The 18,608-nt window shown below is 39.2% G+C and overlaps 2 protein-coding genes across 2 annotated transcripts; one reads left to right on the top strand and one right to left on the bottom strand.

Annotated features, from left to right (window-relative positions):
• Window positions 1-34: 34 nt before the first annotated feature.
• Window positions 35-12,372, bottom strand: LOC116297706 (uncharacterized). Its single transcript, XM_031705989.2, has 12 exons — window positions 12,286-12,372; window positions 11,463-11,501; window positions 10,883-11,331; window positions 5,359-10,765; window positions 4,710-4,823; window positions 4,428-4,496; window positions 3,884-4,000; window positions 2,549-3,598; window positions 2,430-2,456; window positions 1,657-1,958; window positions 1,031-1,159; window positions 35-415 (listed from the first exon to the last, which is right to left on the bottom strand). The coding sequence occupies exons 1-12, from the start codon at window positions 12,350-12,352 to the stop codon at window positions 320-322; spliced, it is 7,866 nt and encodes a 2,621-aa protein (XP_031561849.2). The 5' UTR covers window positions 12,353-12,372; the 3' UTR covers window positions 35-319.
• A 1,794-nt stretch (window positions 12,373-14,166) lies between these two features.
• On the top strand, window positions 14,167-18,288 carry LOC116297695 (uncharacterized). The gene is made up of 5 exons (XM_089024971.1): window positions 14,167-14,270; window positions 14,717-14,860; window positions 15,145-16,334; window positions 16,602-16,652; window positions 16,743-18,288. Exons 1-5 carry the CDS (start codon window positions 14,186-14,188, stop codon window positions 18,045-18,047), a joined length of 2,775 nt encoding a protein of 924 aa, XP_088881097.1. The 5' UTR covers window positions 14,167-14,185; the 3' UTR covers window positions 18,048-18,288.
• The last annotated feature ends 320 nt before the right edge of the window (window positions 18,289-18,608 follow it).

Here is an 18,608-nt window from a genome sequence, read left to right on the forward strand (position 1 = left end):
AAAGAAACGAATTTCTTATATGGTTGCTACAAAATCAATAATGTTTGAAATTTAATCATTTTCACTTCTAATTTTTCGACTTACAAATGAATGGTTTTTCTAAAAGTTTAAATATTAAATATTCGTTGTCACTTAACAAAGTTTTGATAATCACATGATAATCAGTATTTAATCTGTCAAAACTGTTTCATATCTACTGTTTCGATGGCCACAGGAGGTTTCTGTGGATCTCTTATGGTTACAAGAGTTTTCTTTGGTTACGAGAGGTTTCTATAGTTACACTTGAAGACGTTTCTATGGTTACAAGAGGTTTCTATGGCTACAAGAGGTTTCTGTGAACCTTATTCGGTATTTTTTCCCTGCTCTGCAAATCTTTCCAATATGGCGAGCTCTCCATGTACCAACCCAGATCAGGCTGTTTTGAAAAAAAGTCAATCATTAAATAATTTGACTATGCAGAAACTTTAAAGTGCTACTATGACGAAAATCGCTCAAACTTGGATTCAGCTGAAACTTCCTAAGAATATTCTTTAAAGGTCCAATAATCACTGTATGAAGTGTTTTCTCGATATTCAGGACGAAAGTATGATATTTTTACGATTATTGAGTCTGTGACGTCATACACTCAATATCAAACATTGCTACATATATTTCTTTGTATATAAATCCTTAATTTATTTTATTCCTATGAAGCCCAAAGGGTGGCTAATGTGCTTATTTCACATTACTCGTGACTATAATTTATATTTTGGGGTGTTTGGGTATTTCTTTCTCCCTTTACTACTGATATTTTGATCATAAACTACAAAGAAATGTATGGAGCGATGTTCGATGTTGAGTGTATGACGTCACAGACTCCAAAAAATAATCGTAAAAATATCATACTTTCGTCCTGAATATCGAGAAAACACTTCATACAGTGATTATTGGACCTTTAAAGAGTATTCTTAGGAAGTTTCAGCTGAATCCAAGTTATAGCGATTTTCGTCGTAGTAGCACTTTAAGATTTGGCACATCAAGATAGTATTACCTTTTCAGGTTTTTCCATTGTTTCTCTCTTTTCACTATTCTCTGCAGCATCCATCTGAGCAATGTAGTACGGTTCACCGTTGACCATTGACTTGCCGCACCCAAGAACATGAGCGTCTTTTGATATCAACTGCACAGCGAAAATTCAATGTAAAAATCAATGTTAAGTAAAACTAGTAATTATACACCAAATCGTCCTCGTTAACAAATATGTGGCCCTCCACAAGTTGGTTTTTGAGGGGGCAGAAAACTGGAGAACACGGGAATAAATCCCTCTAAAGCACGGGAAAGACCAAACAAGAAACTCTTCATATATGCGGATAGGTAAGGTCCAGGAATCCAACCCGAGACCCAAGTGGTGAGAGATGGCGCATAAGCATGAGCACATCATCTGTGCTGCACATTTAATTTGCCCTCCCAAAGATGTTTACCTCGCAGTCTATACCGGCTTTTTGTCCCATAAACTTGAGGTGCGTGTGACGTCATTAGCCGACATTTTGGCTGACTTAAACAAAGATTTGGTTGTTTTGGTCACGTACGCCAGCATGGCAGCAATATCTTTTTATTCTCATGGGAAGCGACGCACGCCACCAATATCATATCCCTGTTAGTTATTTTGTGTCTAACCTGTTTGAAATGCTTGATTTCTTTTCCCTTCTTCAGTTCTCCTTTTTCCCAATCAAAATCCTTCTCCTCATCATGCCAAGCCTTTACCGCAGCTGTAAACGTCTTGTAGAAACTCCCAACAGCGATCAGCTCTCCTCCCATGCCTCGTTGAGACCACGGTGAATGACCGTACGTCTTGCTGTCTGCCCATTGCTGCGCGTGCGCAGCAAGGTCTTGGTCGAGAACGAGGGGTCTAGCGTTGTGGTTACGTCGGTAGCTATTTATAGCATCAAGGCACTCTCTTTGACATGATTGGTCGCATCCTTAAAAGGCAAGTACAAAAGTAATATCATTGTTCCAATTCTTTGTTTGCACCTTACGTCATCGTGGCCATGTTGATGATGGGTTACGAAAGTTTCTCTTTAGTTACTTTTGTTAATACCACCAACATGGCCGCCATGTCTATTATCTTTTGACTCTCTTGGCAATGACTGCAATCCATCAATCCGTCATTTGCACATTACGTCATTGTCGCCATGATGGTGGTATTTAACAAAAACATTTTCATAATTAGCTTTCTTTGTTAGTGCCACCAACATGGCCGCCATGTCTTTGTCATTTGATTCTGTTGGGAATGATTGCAAACTGTCGAATGATGTTGTCGATTTCTTACCGTTACCGTGTCTTGTGTGGAAACTACGGTCTTAAGAAATCAAGCTGTTCATTTAACTAAGTTTTGTAAAGTAAGACCCAGAGCTTCTTCACTAGCAAAATTTATTTCAACAAATTCTTACCTTCTGTGGACACAAAATCTAGGGTCCCTAAAACAGAAAAACGTAATTTGCAAGTTTTAGCATAAAGAAAGTATGCCGGTCTGGCACAAATATTTTTCAAACAACGAAAGCCTCTGTACCTTTTTTATCTGGTGTTCTCGTCAAGATTATCGATTTACCATCAGCAAGATCACCATCATCTTGTTCAGAAGGCATAACAGGATCATACCTGTTAATCAACATCTGAACCTTTTCATCTTCAATATCCTTTACTTCCATATCTTTAAGATCATTCTTTGAATATTCTGCTTTGGTTTCCGCTTCATCTGAAAACTTTCCCATAGCACTTGATCCTTGCTCAGATTCCGCATTCTGTTCCAATCCAGGATCGAAATTTTCTTTGGTTCCTACGTAGTTATTGGTCGATCCCACTGGGTTTTTATTTGAGAAACGAATTTGCGGTGTCTCGTCGTATAAATTTACTTCCGAAGCGGCAGTTTCGTCTGAGTTGCCTGCTTTGATGTAATAATCAGTGTTAGATGTTTTGTACTCTGGACTCTCGCTAATGACTCTCTCCTCAAGTGACATTCCATGCAACCTGGAATTTGGAGCCTCAACGATATTTCCTTCGTCACGGTTTTTTGAATTCAACGACTGTTTTGGATCATCATTGACAGGCAACGTTTGTGCATGGGCGACGTTTTGAGGTTTCTCAGAAGATCCCGACTGCGCATGCGCAGTTGATGATTCGGAACCTTTGTTGTTGGGCGAGGGTTTGTTCTGAGCGTAAGCCGTGCTTGGTTGACCTGATTGGGAGCTGGACTGCGCATGCGCGTATGTCTGCTGCTCTGGTGAGGCTGAGGCGGATGCCACTGCGTATCCGGTTTGCTGACCCCCGGAGGACTGGGTCTGTACATACGTACTTCCTCCTGACGCATACGCTGTACTCTGTGGTTCAGAGGGTTTCCCTACTTGAGCATGCGCATAATTTGGCTGTTGTTGTCCAGCAGAGTTTCCCGCCGCTTGTGCATTGGCAGCACCGTTTCCTTGACCAGTTTGAGCGTGTGCATAACTTTGAGGTTGACCAGAGGTATTTCCTGTTTGCGCATGGGCAGTCTTGCCTGGCTGGTCATTCATATGCTTGGTTTCATCTGCGGCTTTGTTTTTCTTTTTTGGAATCTTTTTTCGCTCTTCAAATAGAAATGTTTTAAATGGAATCAATTATATGAAGGAAGAAGAAATGAGATACATGAAAAAATAAGTGTGAATATTCTACGAAAATAACGAATACTCTTTCAATCCAACGAAGGACTAACGTCAAAGCGTCAGTGTAGTTACGAACTTTTTTACACGAAGTTTAAGTTTCCTTCTTATTTAATTGTCATATTGAATGCTAGTCATTCTCGGTTTATTCGATAGCTTTAAGCTAATAACAGTTGTTGATGCCTTTAATATATTAGATATCCTGTACTCACTGCAAAAGTTACAGGTACTCCTGCAGAATATCCTCATTTCTTTCTCCTTCTTTTGGCAGTACCCCTGGGCCTTCCATGTTGGACAGCTGAATTCATAGTTGGTCGAGTCTTGACAAGCTTTAGAACATAATAGAAGTAATACTAATACGATTCCACTACATTCCCATTCCTCATAATTTCTGACAAATAAGGACAACAATGTCTTGGTCCATGCGCATCTAAGAATAGACCTAATCCATTTTTCTCCAAATTTTAGAGCACGTATCATTCCCTAAAGTATTATTTCTTTGTTTAACGGTATACATATGGATACAACTCAAACAAATATTATTATTTTCAAGGGAATGACACGTGGTCTGAAATGTGCAAACATTACACCCAAGTGGAATTGCTCCATTACGTCCCAACGCAATTCATAGCGACGGTGAGTGCCTGGTACGGATAAACGCTGTAGGTACTTTGAGACCGTTCAACCAAACTTTACGCAATCCAACCCACCAAATTTAACTACACTCGTTGGATATTTAGAAATAAATAGACTTACCATGCTCTTCGTAGGCAAATCTGATCCCTGCGTTTGCTCTCTCAGACTGAACCACGATGCTCGGTAAAGCTGAGGATCACAAAAAAAGCAACATTTTCTATTACGAAAAATTGCTATAGTTTAATACTAATAATACTAGTTTAATACAAGTTTAATTCCTTTCGATGTTTGAGGGACTATAGTCAAACAGTTTTCCAAACTAGGAACAAGAAAAAGCAGCACTGTTGTATTTTTCAACCCATTTTGTGATTTTTGTTTGTAATTTAAGAGATATTCTCTTACCGCAATATCCACAAGTTGACTTGCAATGGCGCTTCATAAATCCAGCATAGAGTACGCTCTGGCAATGACCTCTTTTCTGCCAAAGTGAACATCTTTCTCCGTCATCTTTACAATCTTAAATTTAGCATACATGAAAAAAGAGCAGTTGTTGAGTGTAGATTCACTTAATAAAAGCTAAACTCTGCAGCCTCAGAATTATCTTTTAGGCTTTTGATTTTGTGTCTCTAATGTAAGACGCCGTTTACATCCTGTAGCGTGAACCCAATGGAATACCAAGTAACATAAGTGCGAAGCCCTAACAAGTGAGATCACCAATGCTTAAGTAAACGGCATCTTTCAGCAGAGCAACAAAGTCGCTCAGCTAAACGTACTGATGGTGAATGGGCAATAATCAAGTACAGAAACCGGTGGAACTTGAATAGTCTGGCACCGAGGCCAGAGATTGAGCACCCGATTAAGCATCGCTACTTTTACTATTGTCAACTCGTAAATCAAAGATAAACTTTGGCATTTATAACAACTTTGATTGATGGGCAAAATCCTCTGCATTATGGGTAAATTTATTACGAATATCATTATCATGCAGTAGTCGCATGCACCCAGTGAATTGATCCCACTTAAAATTAAATACATACGCGAGTAGACTTACTTTGGGTGTTCAATGATCCTGGATGGGTGACTTCCACTATTGGACTTTCATTGATCTCCTGTAAGTGCGGTGGACCAGCTGAATGAGATCCATCACCCATGCCAGTTACAGACCCAAGGGGTATATGCTCGTCCTTGAGCTGTTTATGAAGTGTTGGTGTTGCATGGAGGCGTACTTGGTGGTCAGACATTAAATGTTCCCCTGCATTGTGTTGGACAACTAGTGGTGTCTTACTGCCGTGATCAGCAGACACATGTAACAAATTACCACCCTGTATTCGTGAGGGCGTACTTGCAGTAGTTTGTTTAAAGGTGTGCTTATTTTGATCACTAGTGGTATTAGGCTTCTGCCCTTTACTCAGATAGTGTATGCCTGACGTGTCTACGAATGGCCGGTGTCCTTCCATTAAGGAACCAGATCCAATACTTCCGTGGTGAGCTGTTGGCAAATCAGGCTTGTCAACCTTTACATCTTGGATTTGATTTTGATGCCTTTCCGTAAGATGCCTCAAAGGTTTTCCAACTTCACTGATGGCATTGCCTTCAGGAACATCTACTGCTATCGGTTGATGACTCGCCGCTTTCTCGATCCTTCCTTGAGGAGGGGTTTCTTGTGAAGATTCAACATGGTTACCAATAACTGGCTTCACAGCTTGGGACGTTTTCCCCGAAGGATATTTGGATGATAGAGATATGTGATTAATTTTCAATGTCGAGTTTGGCGTATCTAATCCCAATGCGTGGTTAATATTTGAAATCAAGTGTGTGAAAGGTAACAAAAGTTTGGCCTTCATTAGTTTTGAATGAACAGCTTTGCTTTCAATGTGTGCTGAATTATGCTGGTCTTGTAGTGGTTGCTTTCCCGTGGCAGCACCGCTGGGAGAATTCATAGCATTTGGTGCTTCAATTGCTGGTTCATAATGAGCTCCTTTTGGAAGATCATAGGGATAGTTTTCTTGCGCCTCACTCTTGAATGTTTCTGGTTTTGTTTGGAAAATATTTTGCTGATGGTGGTTTTGAGGTGGTGTTTTAATTTCTTTAGAATCAGTCGGTTGATTTTCGTTTACATTCGATTCATCCTTGCTAGTTTTTGAATTACTTGGGTCTATGAAACTATCCGGTTGCTTTTCGTTTCCTGATAAAGCACTTGGGTCTATGGAACCTTCCTGTGGTTTTCCGTTTTCCGATAAGCCACTCGGTGACTTTTCGTTTTCAGATGAGCCACTTGGTTGCTTTTCGTTACCCGACGAGCCACTTGGGTCTATAGAACCACTCTGTTGATTTTCGTTTTCCGGTGAGCTACTTGGTGGCTTTTCGTTTCCTGATGACGCGCTTGGATCGATGGAACCACCCTGTTTTTTTCCGTTTTCAGATAACCCACTCTGTTGCTTTTCGTTTTCAGATGGGCCACTTGGATCTATAGAACCACTCGGTGGCTTTTGGATATCGGATGAGCCACTTTGGTCTATTGAGCCACTCGGTGGCTCTTCGTTTTCCGATGAGCCACTCGGTGGCTTTTCGTTTTCTGATGAGCCACTCTTTGGTTTTTCCTTTTCCGATGAGCCACTTGGAGGCTTTTCGTTTTCCGATGATCCACTCGTTGATTTTTCCTTTTCCGATGAGCCACCTGGAGGCTTTTCGTTTTCCGATGAGCCACTCGTTGGTTTTTCCTTTTCCGATGAGCTACTCGGAGGCCTTCCATTACCCGGTAAACCATTTGGCATACTTCCAGTCCCTGTTGAGTTAGTTTGATCTATTGTAGCACTCGATGGTGTTTCATTTCCTATCGAACTACCATTTTGATTTTCTTTACTTTTTAGACCGCCCGTTTGCTTTTGGCTTTCTGTGCTCCCTGGTGTATTTTCATTGTCTTCTGGGCCATTTGGCTCGGTTTCAATTTTTAGTTGACTATTAGGATCTTCCTTGCCTGAAGATTCTTGTCGTTGTTCTTTACCAGCTGAGGAGCCAACAGAGCCCTCTTGAGAGGATTCCACGGGTTGTTCCTTTTTTCCTGAAGAATTTTGCGGCTTTGCTTCTTCCGAAGGCCCCTGTTTCTCCTTTTGTCCTTCAGTGACTGCTATTGGCTGTCCTTTATTCTCTGACGACCCTTCCGTTTCTTTTCCATTAGTTGTAGGTTTACCAGAAGGTTTTTCACTTTCTGCTGGCTTACCTGGCAGTTTTTCACTTTCTCCGGAACCTTCAGGTCGCTCTCCACTAGAGGTGGATCCCTCCGGCATCTTTTCACTTTCCTTATTTCCATCGGGTTTTTCCTTGTTCTCCTTCGATTCCGACTGGTTCTCTTTTTTAATCTCTGCCTCTTTCAGCAATGTAATCAAGGAAGGTCTTTTCAAAAGCTCGGGTTGAAATTGATTTCCCTCATTTTCAGGGTTTTCATTATCTTGTTTATGCTGTTGTTCTTTCGTGTTATCGACAGAAGGAGGGACGTTTTGAGGATTGGAAGTTGCAACCTGTTGTGAACCTCCTCCATTCATTGGATTGGGTTTACTACTATCAGAATTTTGAGGCCCTCCCATGATTATTGTAGTGTCTGTTTGATAAACAAAAGGTCCTTTAACCTTGTATACACCAGAGGACGTATAGGGTCCTTTGACTGGCTTTCCGTCGACTGTAACAGTGGCACCATTCGACGAACCATCTTGTGGCATACCATTCTGGGGTTGATTTTGAGGCATGTTGGATAACCCACCCTGAGGACCACTAATTCCTCCTTGGCCTTGCCGCGGCAGGGAGTTCTGTGGCAAGTTCGTTATACCCCCAGCATTATTTTTTGATCCCTTGGAATCACTTTCACTCTCTTCGCCTTTTATTTCATCTGTTGGTTCTTCGGGCAACGAGGGCGTCAGTGGAACACTATCTATTTCTTTGGCTCCCAAAGGCTTTTTCTCTGGCGACTTGGTATTTTTGTCAGACAAGGTGAGTGGACTTTGTTGTGCCTCATTATCCGTTACTACTCCCATCGACGAAGGCAAACTTACTCCCTTTAATATTTTCTGTGGTTGTACAGGTTTAGGAGCATTACCAAACTGTTGTTCTGGTTTACCATTTGAGATTACAGCTACCTGTGGCATAGATGGCATCGATCCCTGTACTTGACTTTGCTGTGGGTAACCATACCCTTGATCATAGGTTTGCTCTTGAACTGAGTGAATTGGTTCTTGCTGTTGATCAAAACCATACCCTTGGTTCATGCCCTGAGGAAGTCCAACACCCATCATTGGGTTATACTGATATGGTTGATTATACTCATAGGGATAACTAGGATGACCAGCTTGGGATTGGACAACAGGAGAGTTTTGTTGTTGGGTATAACCATAGGCTGGTCTTGTTTGGTAATAAGGTAGACCAGGACTAGCATTGGAAGTAGGTTGTCTTTGATACTGATTGTTATTTTGGTCAACAAACGTAGGCCTGTTTAACCCTGGTTCTTCATTGAAATACCCTGGGTGATCACTCTCTTCAGAGTTTGTCATTGAAGTTGAGGGTATGTCGCTAATCATGTCAGGAAGCTGACTAGCCAGTGTCATTTCGTTGTCCGGACGCTCCGTGAGCTCCTTTGGCAAAGCCAACAGCTCTTTATGGTCTTGTGGCTTCCTTTCTGTAATTTTGAAGCCAGATTTTTTGGGCTCTACCGAAGCCTCCTTCTTTGGCATTCTTATTGGTTGTAAAACAGGTTCCCTTCCTTTCTCAGCATATGCCGACTCAACCGAGCCCTCTTTGTCTTCAAAGACATCTACAACAGATTGTAGACTGTTTTTCTTCCTATTTAAGAATTTTCCAGAGTCATTTTCAGGTTCTTCGCTTGTGTATTTTTTGCGGTACTCGTAGAGACCCCCTGGACCGGTGTTCATGGCATGTGTGATAGGATCATCAAATGCAGGGGAAACGGGTGGTACGACTGGTCCTCCGAGCCAATCACCTTCTGGATGCAGACGTATTGGTGGTAGAAAGCCATGAAAGCTGTTACCATGATTTAATTCGTTTTGAGGCATTTTATTGGCCTGCGGGCTATTCAAATGATTTTGATCGTAGTTTTCTGGGTATGCCTCTTGGTGATGATCATTGGCGGAGTACTGATATCCATGTAACTCATTACCACCAACATCGTGAAATTCATCATTAGCGCTAAAACTGCTGCCTTCCCCATGGAGTGAATCATCAAAGCCATCTTGATAGGGCTGAGTTGATAAATTATCTTCTCCATTAGATTGAGCTTTGCCTTTCTTTTCTTTTCCTTTCTTGCTTTTCAAATGTTCATTCCAAAGTGCGTTCACCTTCTCATGTATGTCCTTTACTATATCTTTGTGTTTTCTCTCAGGAAACGATAGAGGTGCTCCTACCATTGTGATTCTTGCTGGCCGTGCTTCTGGTTCGTCTTCCATCTTCGCATTCATAGGGTCCTCGGGTTTTCCTTGTTCTCTCGCGTTGTATCCATTCTTCAAATCCCTTCCGGGCGTCCCCTGGAATTCCTTATGCTTATTAAGCACTTTCAGTCTTGTATTGATAAACTTGGAAACCTTTGAAAGTTCATTTTCCATGTCGGGACTCAAATTCTCATCACTAGTAATCCTTAAAATATTGTCATTCGAAGGCCTTTGACTTGCATAATTCCCGGTTCCGTTATCGGACAACTTTCCCATTATCATTCCTGACATTTCTTTACCACCATCTTGTGACGTTTCTGACTTATTTCCATATCTTTTCCCAGCTGCCACATTGTTTTTAACTTGCTTGGGCTTTGGTGCAGCAGCTTTCGCAGCAGTATTTTTGTCAGAAATATTCAACTCCTCATGGATGACTGTAGTAGGGGATGATTCGGTTAACTTCGTTTCACCAGCATCTACCGTTACTGGTAGCTTCCCCATCGGAACCTGCAGCTGCGGAGAGTCCATTTGATTAGGATTTTTCTGATATTTCGAAGCTACTTTTTGAAATTTTCTCCCATTATTGGATGGCAGTTTTCGTATTCCTTTATTCCACTTCATAGGCTCTGCTACTGGTTTAATTTGCTTTGTCCCTGATTCCCTGTCATCGTAAATATTGTCATCAGCCATCCCTTTGTAGAGGTCTTGCGAAGTACCTCCCAGCCGAACATTTGGGACATCGTCAAGTCCCTCAAACTCATCCCTAAGCTTAGAAACTTCCCTATTCTCCTCGGCAAGGACACTACTAAGAGAATCATGAACATACTGCTTGATATTGTTGGCATCGTTGAGAACATTTGCTTCACTTTCAACAGAATTGAAGTCTTCGTCTTCTTCAGGAAGAAGAGACGTTTTGACTCGAACGTTTGGGTTTCCTGTGCTAGGCTTTGTGGAATTAGTTGAATTCCAATAAAGGGGCTCGCCTACCGCCTTTATTTTTGTAATTTCGAACCAATGGATATCCGCCTGAAACAGAGAGGTGTTGTTATTTAGTTAGTTGAGGACGATTGGGAAATTACAAGTAATAATCTTCAATGACTATCAAACTGAGAGAAGAAGGCAATTATATGCTTATTGACTTACCCGTTTTGGAGGTCCAACGTTCTCGCTTCCTTCCGTGCTATTCGGACTAATAACCCCATCAGCATCCATCCAAACAACATAGTAACGAGAACCAAACAACTTGCCTCTCCCACATCCCGCTTTATGAGCCTTCTTCCAAACCACTTGTGTAAAATCATGCAAGGTGTTCCCATTTTTCGATTTCCCAGCTATAAAATCAAAGTCTTTTTCCTTGTCGTGCCAATGTTTAATGGCTGACTTAAAACTAGGGAGCTCATCCTTGACATCCCATTCGATTAACTGGCCGTATTTTCCACGGGCGTCCATGTCGTAACCAAATTTACCTCCACCAGCCCATTTTTGGGCCTTGTCAGCCAGCTCTTGAGAGAACTTGAGTTTAGGCGCATCGTGGTTTGCTCTGTACTCGTTTAGTACTTCTATGCATTCTATTTGGCAAGCTTTGTCGCAACCTGCGAAATACGTACGTTTTAACTGAGTAAGCAAAAGACGCTAAATGTTAGCGTATAGACAAAATTCGAAGAGTGATGTCTCCCTCTTGGAAATATGAAAATGGAATATGAAATCAACTTATGAAATACACCTTTTAATAGTCTGTTCGATGGTGCTGGGACGGCTTTCCCTGAAAATTGAAAGAACAATTTAAGGAACAACAACTACAGGCTGTGATCACTACTACTTCCATAACCACACCACAACAAAAACACCACCACAAAAACAGCAACCACAGCAAGCACACTATGAACACCACCATCACCTCTTACCTCCGCCACCACTACAACTATAAGAACAACAACCTTAACCACAGTAACACGAATATAAACAATATATCAACAAAAGCTATGTTGTTGTTAAGTTAGGCATGACAGAAATGTTTGTCTCAAATTAGAGAGATTTTTATATGATTTAAAAGCATACGCTTCCTATCTCGCAGCGTGTACACGATATAACATTTAAATGGTTTCCCGTTAGTCGATCAGCCATACGCGCATGTAGTACTCGGCCATTGTAAAAACAACTACAGCGATTCAAAAGTGTTGTATTCCTTCAAAATCTACTCGAATTCTTAATTAAGTGCTCTAGTTATCTCTCTTCAAAGCGAGAAGTTATTAATTTTTTGATGTTAGGTACTCTGAAACAGAACCCAGAATAATCAGACAAAAAAGGATCATTTGAATAGTGGCAATTCAAAACCGGTGATCAAATGCCTTCCCATAATTAAGTAAAATTGTATAAATAAAAAAAGTCGCTTTGAATATAGTATAGTAAATGAAGTATATTCAATAGTAATATTGGCATCAGTTTATAACCTTTCTTTCACTACTTCCAAAATTACATAAAATATTTTCTACCTCAAAAAAAAGTATATATATACCATACAACAAGCTATTCTTTTCCATTCTTACCTGTTGCAGTCGATATCCATAGCACTAGAAACAAAATTCGTAAAATTATTGCACTCAAAATCATCATTGTCCTTTTCTTTTGCTTAATTTATCCATTTCCTTGATTTTCTAAATTCTAGAAGGAAAAAAAAAACACAAATAAAAAACATAAATACAAACGTATTCACGAACTAAAAACGTAAACCTGTTCCAAAATAAAACATTTTGCAATTCTCAAGACTAAAAATTATTCCACAAATAAAGAAAAAAGAAAACTGGCTTACCATGAACGAAAAAACATCGTTCGAGAAAAAGTCTTCCCACAAGAAAAAGCAGTAGATTATATTTTTTTCTAATATCTTTAGATGAAAATGATATCCAATCTTTAACAAAACACCAAAGAAATTTTCTTGCGTAAAGTGACAGTTGTTTGAAGTTTTGATTTATTAATAAAGTAAAATAAAGAGACATAACACACATGAATGAACCACATGTTGAATGAGATAGTTGGGTTGAGACATGATTTCTGGTAGAACCATTAGTAGAATTCGTTAAAAATCATTCAACTTGGCTATCATTTTTTTTAATGAACTTTGGATGAAACAGAACAAAAGAGAGAATTTTTTTCGTACAACATTATGGATCATTGATTTTGATTAAGAAGAGATTTCGAATGACTGTGAAATCTTGACCGTGAAGTCATGGTGATTTCCCCCAATTAATATATACGATCACCGAAATTTAGGGTTTCAAATATAAACTTGAATATCAAATTCAGACACTTTTACATTTTTTAAGCAATTTTTTCAGTAGACGGTTTACAAGATTTATCATAAAAGAAAAGAAAAGAAAAGAAAAAACAACAGCAACAACAAATAAGAAACTAGCAAACCATAACAATCATAAATTAAAATTATATTTTGGTCACTGGGTAGTTAAAGCCCTCCCCTCCCCTCCCCCAAGACAAATAAACACGTTCTAACTAATTTGGTAACCTAGACACGAGTGAAAAACGTCTGCGCATGCTCAGAATCCGTATGCAAATTAGTCAAAACATAAGTAAATTTGACTTTCAAACATGCCTGATAAATTGGACTTCACAAAATGCCAAAACGTAGTAGTAGTGTCCATGCTAGAAACTTAAGGCTAATTCTTTCATATTGTGTTTGTTAATACAGTATCTTGGTCTAACAAAAGTATACTCTCGAACTTTTTTTGCATACTTGGAGAACAACAAACATTTATTTTCTCACTCAAACTCTTAGAAAATTCTTAGAAAACGTGCTGAAGTGCACGCATGCGCAAACGTTTTTCTCTAGTGTCGGTAACCTCGCAGTTGACGTTCATGAAGAAATGCATTATTGGATATATGACATCATAAATACATCCCATAATGATTTTGCCCAATTTAAACAGAAAAAGTAAAATTATGATACCTACATTACATAGTTTTAACTATTGTAGAATCCCACAATTTTAATTTATAAATTTAAATTTTCTATAAACTATTTTTATATGTTATATATTTCAACATATTAATAAATCAAGTTGTGATTCTTCAAGAGGCCTTATCAAACACATGCAAAAACCAATAAGCTAGCCTATCAAAAGTTTCCTTTCAAGAGCTCAGGTCAAAATTCCTGACATTACTGCAAACCATATATTTCATTTTATGGTCTTCTAAATAAATTATGTACTGCTAAACTCGTTTCATCATCAGTAATTTTTTTTTTACAAGAAACTGAGTTGGTTTCACCAAATTGAGATTTCTTGGATTTCCTTAATTTTTTTCTAGTAACATGCAGTTTTTCTTTTACCTCGGATATATAGTTAATTTTCGTTCAAATTAGCAGCATACTGTTGCACTATTTCTAGTTTTACTTGTTTATGGAGTAAACGAATTTTTTAAAAGACAATCAATATGCCAGTCACAAAAAGTGTCATATTTGTCGTGGTGTTTGCTGTGGTGTCGTCGATAAACGCTTCAAAAGTTGACAAAAAGTCAGGTAAATATGTTTATCTCTTTCTTCTTAATAAAAAAATGTCAAATTCTGGCACTTTTTTATTGTTAAAAATATACTCCTGTTTACTTGTTATTCTCGAGTGACTTTTCTACTTTTGTCTGAGGTCATTGTGATTTATCAAACATTATATTATAGGTAACAATAAAAGAATCACAAAAAAGCTTATTTTGGACGTGACTTTTGTGACAAACACCTTTGGTTATCATGAACTGCAATCACCCAACGAAAAAGCCATTTTTATGTAAACGCAGTTTTTAATTACACTATTAACAGCTATCCAACGAAGAAAAACAACACAGTAAAAGATCGTTTTACGAGAGGACACCGAGACAGAAATCTTTTGTTAAAAAACACCATAAATTTTTCCCATATATTCACTCGCACTGAATTTTCCCTAGTTGATTAGATTGTTATTGGATGCATTTCAGGTATATATGCGCATCACCATGAAAAGAAATGTGAAGACTACAAGGCCGTAGCCAGCAAATGTCATATGTGGAAGGATCTGGGATTCTGTTTTAAACATCGAAAAGAAATGGAATTTGTTTGCAGTAAGACATGCAAGTTTTGTGGTGAGTCAATTGATCGTGTTGGTGAAAGGCTTGTATGGGATAGCGCGCGCGTGTAGATTTTGGCGCGAAAATTCTCTTTCCAAATGCACAGGAACTCCACTGCCAGTATTTAATAGAAGGATAGAAAGAAATCTTTTAGGGCGAAGGAATTTCCTTCATACCGTTTTGCTGTAAAACAACACGACATATCTCCAATATTTCGACTTTTCTTGCATCTACCCTGAATGCAGGAGAATATCATCCTTTCTAACATCGCTGCTTGTTTCGTGGTTTGCTTGTTTTAGATCCAGGTGAGAGTCACTGGACGTACACATCCAAACCCGATGAAAACGCGGAGACCAAAACCATAATAGAGACACCAAATAAACCAAGCCCAGTGGTGGAGGTGATGGGAAAGAAAAAAGCCCTGTATCTATCAAGTAATGATATCGCAGGCATGCTGCAGACTCTCTCATCTCAAAATTATGACGTCACTGAGAAGCCGACACCGAAACCTAAAGAACTCGCTGTAATTCAAGGGAGAATTCAGAAAGTAGAGCCAGTTGTCATTAAAACGGATGCCAAAGGAGAGATGAAAATTAAGCCGACAATAAGTGTTGGAGGGAAAATGCAAACTGAACCAAAAGCTGCTGAAAAGGAAGAATCTGGCGGAAAAGATGAGGGAAAAAATGATGCAAAAGCTGAAGATAAAAAAAAGGAAGGACAGAATCGAGAGAATAGCTTTGAAAATAAACTTTTGGGGTTGATGAGTCAGGTTATTCGAGGAGGTTCTAGCGAGAGGGAAAAGAAACCCAAAGACAACGCAAGCGAAATAAAGAAAGCTGAGTGTGTCAACATACCAGAAATCATGAAAATCTTACAGAATTTGAAAGAAAAGATGAAGAAAGACAAAGAAAATCCTGTGAAAGAAAAACAGGCGACAGAACAGAAGCCACCAAATGTCGCCAGTGCAGAGCAGAAAGTAAACACAACCGGAAATCAAGTATTGACTGCTAAGAACAAAGCTCTTCTCGCAGCTATGAAACTCTTCCAAGCCATTGGTCCAGCCTCAAAGGGAAACCATTCATCGCTGATGGAACAGCTGACTGCTGCAGCTGAAGAAGCCAGCGTTGCTTTAAACCTTTTGAATAAAACCGGAGCTGTTGATAAACTTAAGGAAGCCAACGTACCCTCTAAAGTAGGAAATGTAATGTATAACGTAAAGCTGTTGCAAGAAGAGCTGAATAAAGCCAACAAAAACCATAGTAATGTGGTAACGTCAACTCCAGTCTTGGAGACAAATGCTACAGCTAATAGTACCAAAATGGCGGTTGTGAATGTGTCTTCCAGTAATCCACAGCTTAGTGAGTTTATTCTTAGACTTCAAGACAGCATCACGAATCCTCAAGGAAACGTCTCGGCTCTCTCCAGCTCTGTGAGCGAGAGGGGTGGCGTAGCGATCAGGAAAGAGGAAGGGAAACCTACTTTATCAGAGGTGAGAATAATTGAATTGCATTATGCAATAACAAATTATATTTTTGAACCGCGTCCTCGTCTTAATCATAGAATCATTCCCGCCAATTTTCTGGACATGCGCAGTACTGGTTTTCTTCAACATTTTTTCATTTGCACGTGACATTGTTGACAATGTGAGAAAAAATGGTTCCTGCGTAGTTTTATATAGTGTTAGTATTTTTTTTCTTTTTATGATAAATGAAAAGTATTCTCGAAATCTTACTCAGTCCACAAATTTCAATTTCAGATTATTCCTTTTAACATCAAAGTTGACGATGCCGAGCTCAGAACGCCACAGGTAAGAGCGAAACTCCAACTGAGGGAACGACAAAACCAGATACAAAAGTGCCCTACCAAAGCGATGAGCAAAAAATTATGGAAATCTTAGACTGGTTTGGACCAAGATGACAAGCCAAAGACAGTTCAAGATAAAGGCAACAGTGCAAAAGATATTGTGATGCAGATTCGAGAGGCTTATGATGATCTTGGGGAGATAGTAAATGGGGCTGAAATACAAGAAGGGTTAAAGAAAAAGAAGAAGAAGGAAGATGAAGACAATGAGGAGGAAACGGAAGAAAGTAGTGAAGAAAAGAGAAAGAAAGACGAGAAAAAGGACGAGAAAAAGGATGAAAAAGAAAGCAAGGACGAAAAGGAAATGAAAAGAAAAGGTGAAGAAAAGGAAAAGAAGAAAAAGGATGGAGATGATGATGATAAGGACGACAACGACGATGATGATGCAGAGTTTTTTTACCCCAACGCTAAGCCTAAACCTAAGAAAAAGAAGCCTTTAACCAAAGAACAACACCTTGTGCTAGTGGTTTCTTTGATCAAAAAGGCAGGCCATTACCTTGAAATGATTGGTGCCAAGCGCGTCAAAATGGCGGGAAAAAGCCAGGATCCTTCAGATGAAGACGCGTCCATGCGTTCCTCACATAACAGCTATAACCAAGGAGACTGGAAAATGTTGGCAACACGGCTCGCTAGACAGCTAGGATTAGTTTTGAAAAAGATGGCGGAGAAGGACGAGAAGTACAAAGCAGAGAGAAACCGACTTCAAAGTGTCTTGGCAGCTTTGGCACAAACAGAATTATCAACGAAACACACCTATGAAGACACAAGTGAAGAAGGCGATGAAGAAGGCGACGACGATTACAACCAAGATGAAGATAGAAGCAAAATTATCCACAACATGGCGACCAAACTTCTCAATTTCAGCAAAACTATAAGTGCAGTTCAAAAGTCTAGTAGAGGAAAACCTGTTAGAAAGAAAAAGAAAGTGCTCCATAATCTCGTCTCGAGGTATCGAAGTTTAGTGTCAAAGATTTTGAGCAACTGGAAGAAGTTGAAAGGGAAGAAGAAAAGTGGTATCCCGAGACGAACGGGAAAGAGAGGAGAAATTGTGAGAGGCGCTGGAAATCATACTCTCAAGGCAGTACATGGAAAGCCAGTCGTAGCTAAAGTTAACCAAACTGAAGCAAAAGCAAAGCAGAAAACTCAAGATACACATAAAAAAGAAAAAACTACAGTAATAAAACCTACACAATCAGTGAGTTTACACGCTACAGTACAAACTAAGAAGACGAAGAAGAAAGCGGAGGAAAAGAAGGAGATAGGAAAAGAAGCAACAAAAAAGGAAACCATCACTCCTGATTCCGATGACGAGCAAGATGTGATAGAAATAGTCCACAAATAATCACAGCAGGGACTTTGGAAAATAACTTTGATAAATCTATAAAAAAATAGATTAAAAAAACCAGAGAAATTATGATTAGAGTTTATTTGTGAAAATATAAACAGTGGGCACAAATTGTTTCTATCTTGAACAGCTGATTGCAAAGTGATGAGCTTGGTGAGCTTTTGTTTTGATGTTCCACATTCTAGAATTGATTTTTAAATAATAAACAAGTTTCGATTATTCATAGATAAAAAGTAAAATTGCCCTAAAAAGCGCAATATACCGCTTAGCGTCTTATCTTATTTTTTACTTTATTTTATATTTACTCATTCTTTTCCGTCCCTTTCCCATACTTAGAGTGAATACTGGTACTCGGTTGTTTCCATCAGGCAACAGGCCTGGCACAGGCAACCCATTATAAGATTTTTGAGTCGGTTCTTATTTTTCTTTATTAACTTGTCCTATTCTTGATATTTTCTTCTTCCTTTTTGAATTATAAACCTTTGCATCCATCGACAATAACACACTTAAAGGAAAAAGATAGAAATTTTTTTTTTGAAAGTTGACTTTGGAAGTTAA

The sequence above is a fragment of the Actinia tenebrosa genome, unplaced genomic scaffold, assembly GCF_029948245.1.
Source record: "Actinia tenebrosa isolate PJP-AT-01 unplaced genomic scaffold, QUT_ActTen_1.0 PGA_scaffold9__36_contigs__length_13948895, whole genome shotgun sequence".
Classification (NCBI taxonomy): domain Eukaryota; kingdom Metazoa; phylum Cnidaria; class Anthozoa; order Actiniaria; family Actiniidae; genus Actinia; species Actinia tenebrosa.

What these genes read in the sequence shown, in the direction of transcription:
- LOC116297706 (XM_031705989.2), bottom strand. Translation starts at nt 12,352, where the DNA reads ATGATGATTTTGAGTGCAATAATTTTACGAATTTTGTTTCTAGTGCTA. An exon ending in GAGTACCTGTAACTTTTGCA is followed by an intron (nt 3,599 to 3,883) that starts GTGAGTACAGGA and finishes TTCTATTTGAAG; the next exon opens with AGCGAAAAAAGATTCCAAAA. An exon ending in AGATTTTGTGTCCACAGAAG is followed by an intron (nt 1,959 to 2,429) that starts GTAAGAATTTGT and finishes TTGCCTTTTAAG; the next exon opens with GATGCGACCAATCATGTCAA.
- LOC116297695 (XM_089024971.1), top strand. Translation starts at nt 14,186, where the DNA reads ATGCCAGTCACAAAAAGTGTCATATTTGTCGTGGTGTTTGCTGTGGTG. An exon ending in AAAAGTTGACAAAAAGTCAG is followed by an intron (nt 14,271 to 14,716) that starts GTAAATATGTTT and finishes GATGCATTTCAG; the next exon opens with GTATATATGCGCATCACCAT. An exon ending in CCGAGCTCAGAACGCCACAG is followed by an intron (nt 16,653 to 16,742) that starts GTAAGAGCGAAA and finishes TGGAAATCTTAG; the next exon opens with ACTGGTTTGGACCAAGATGA.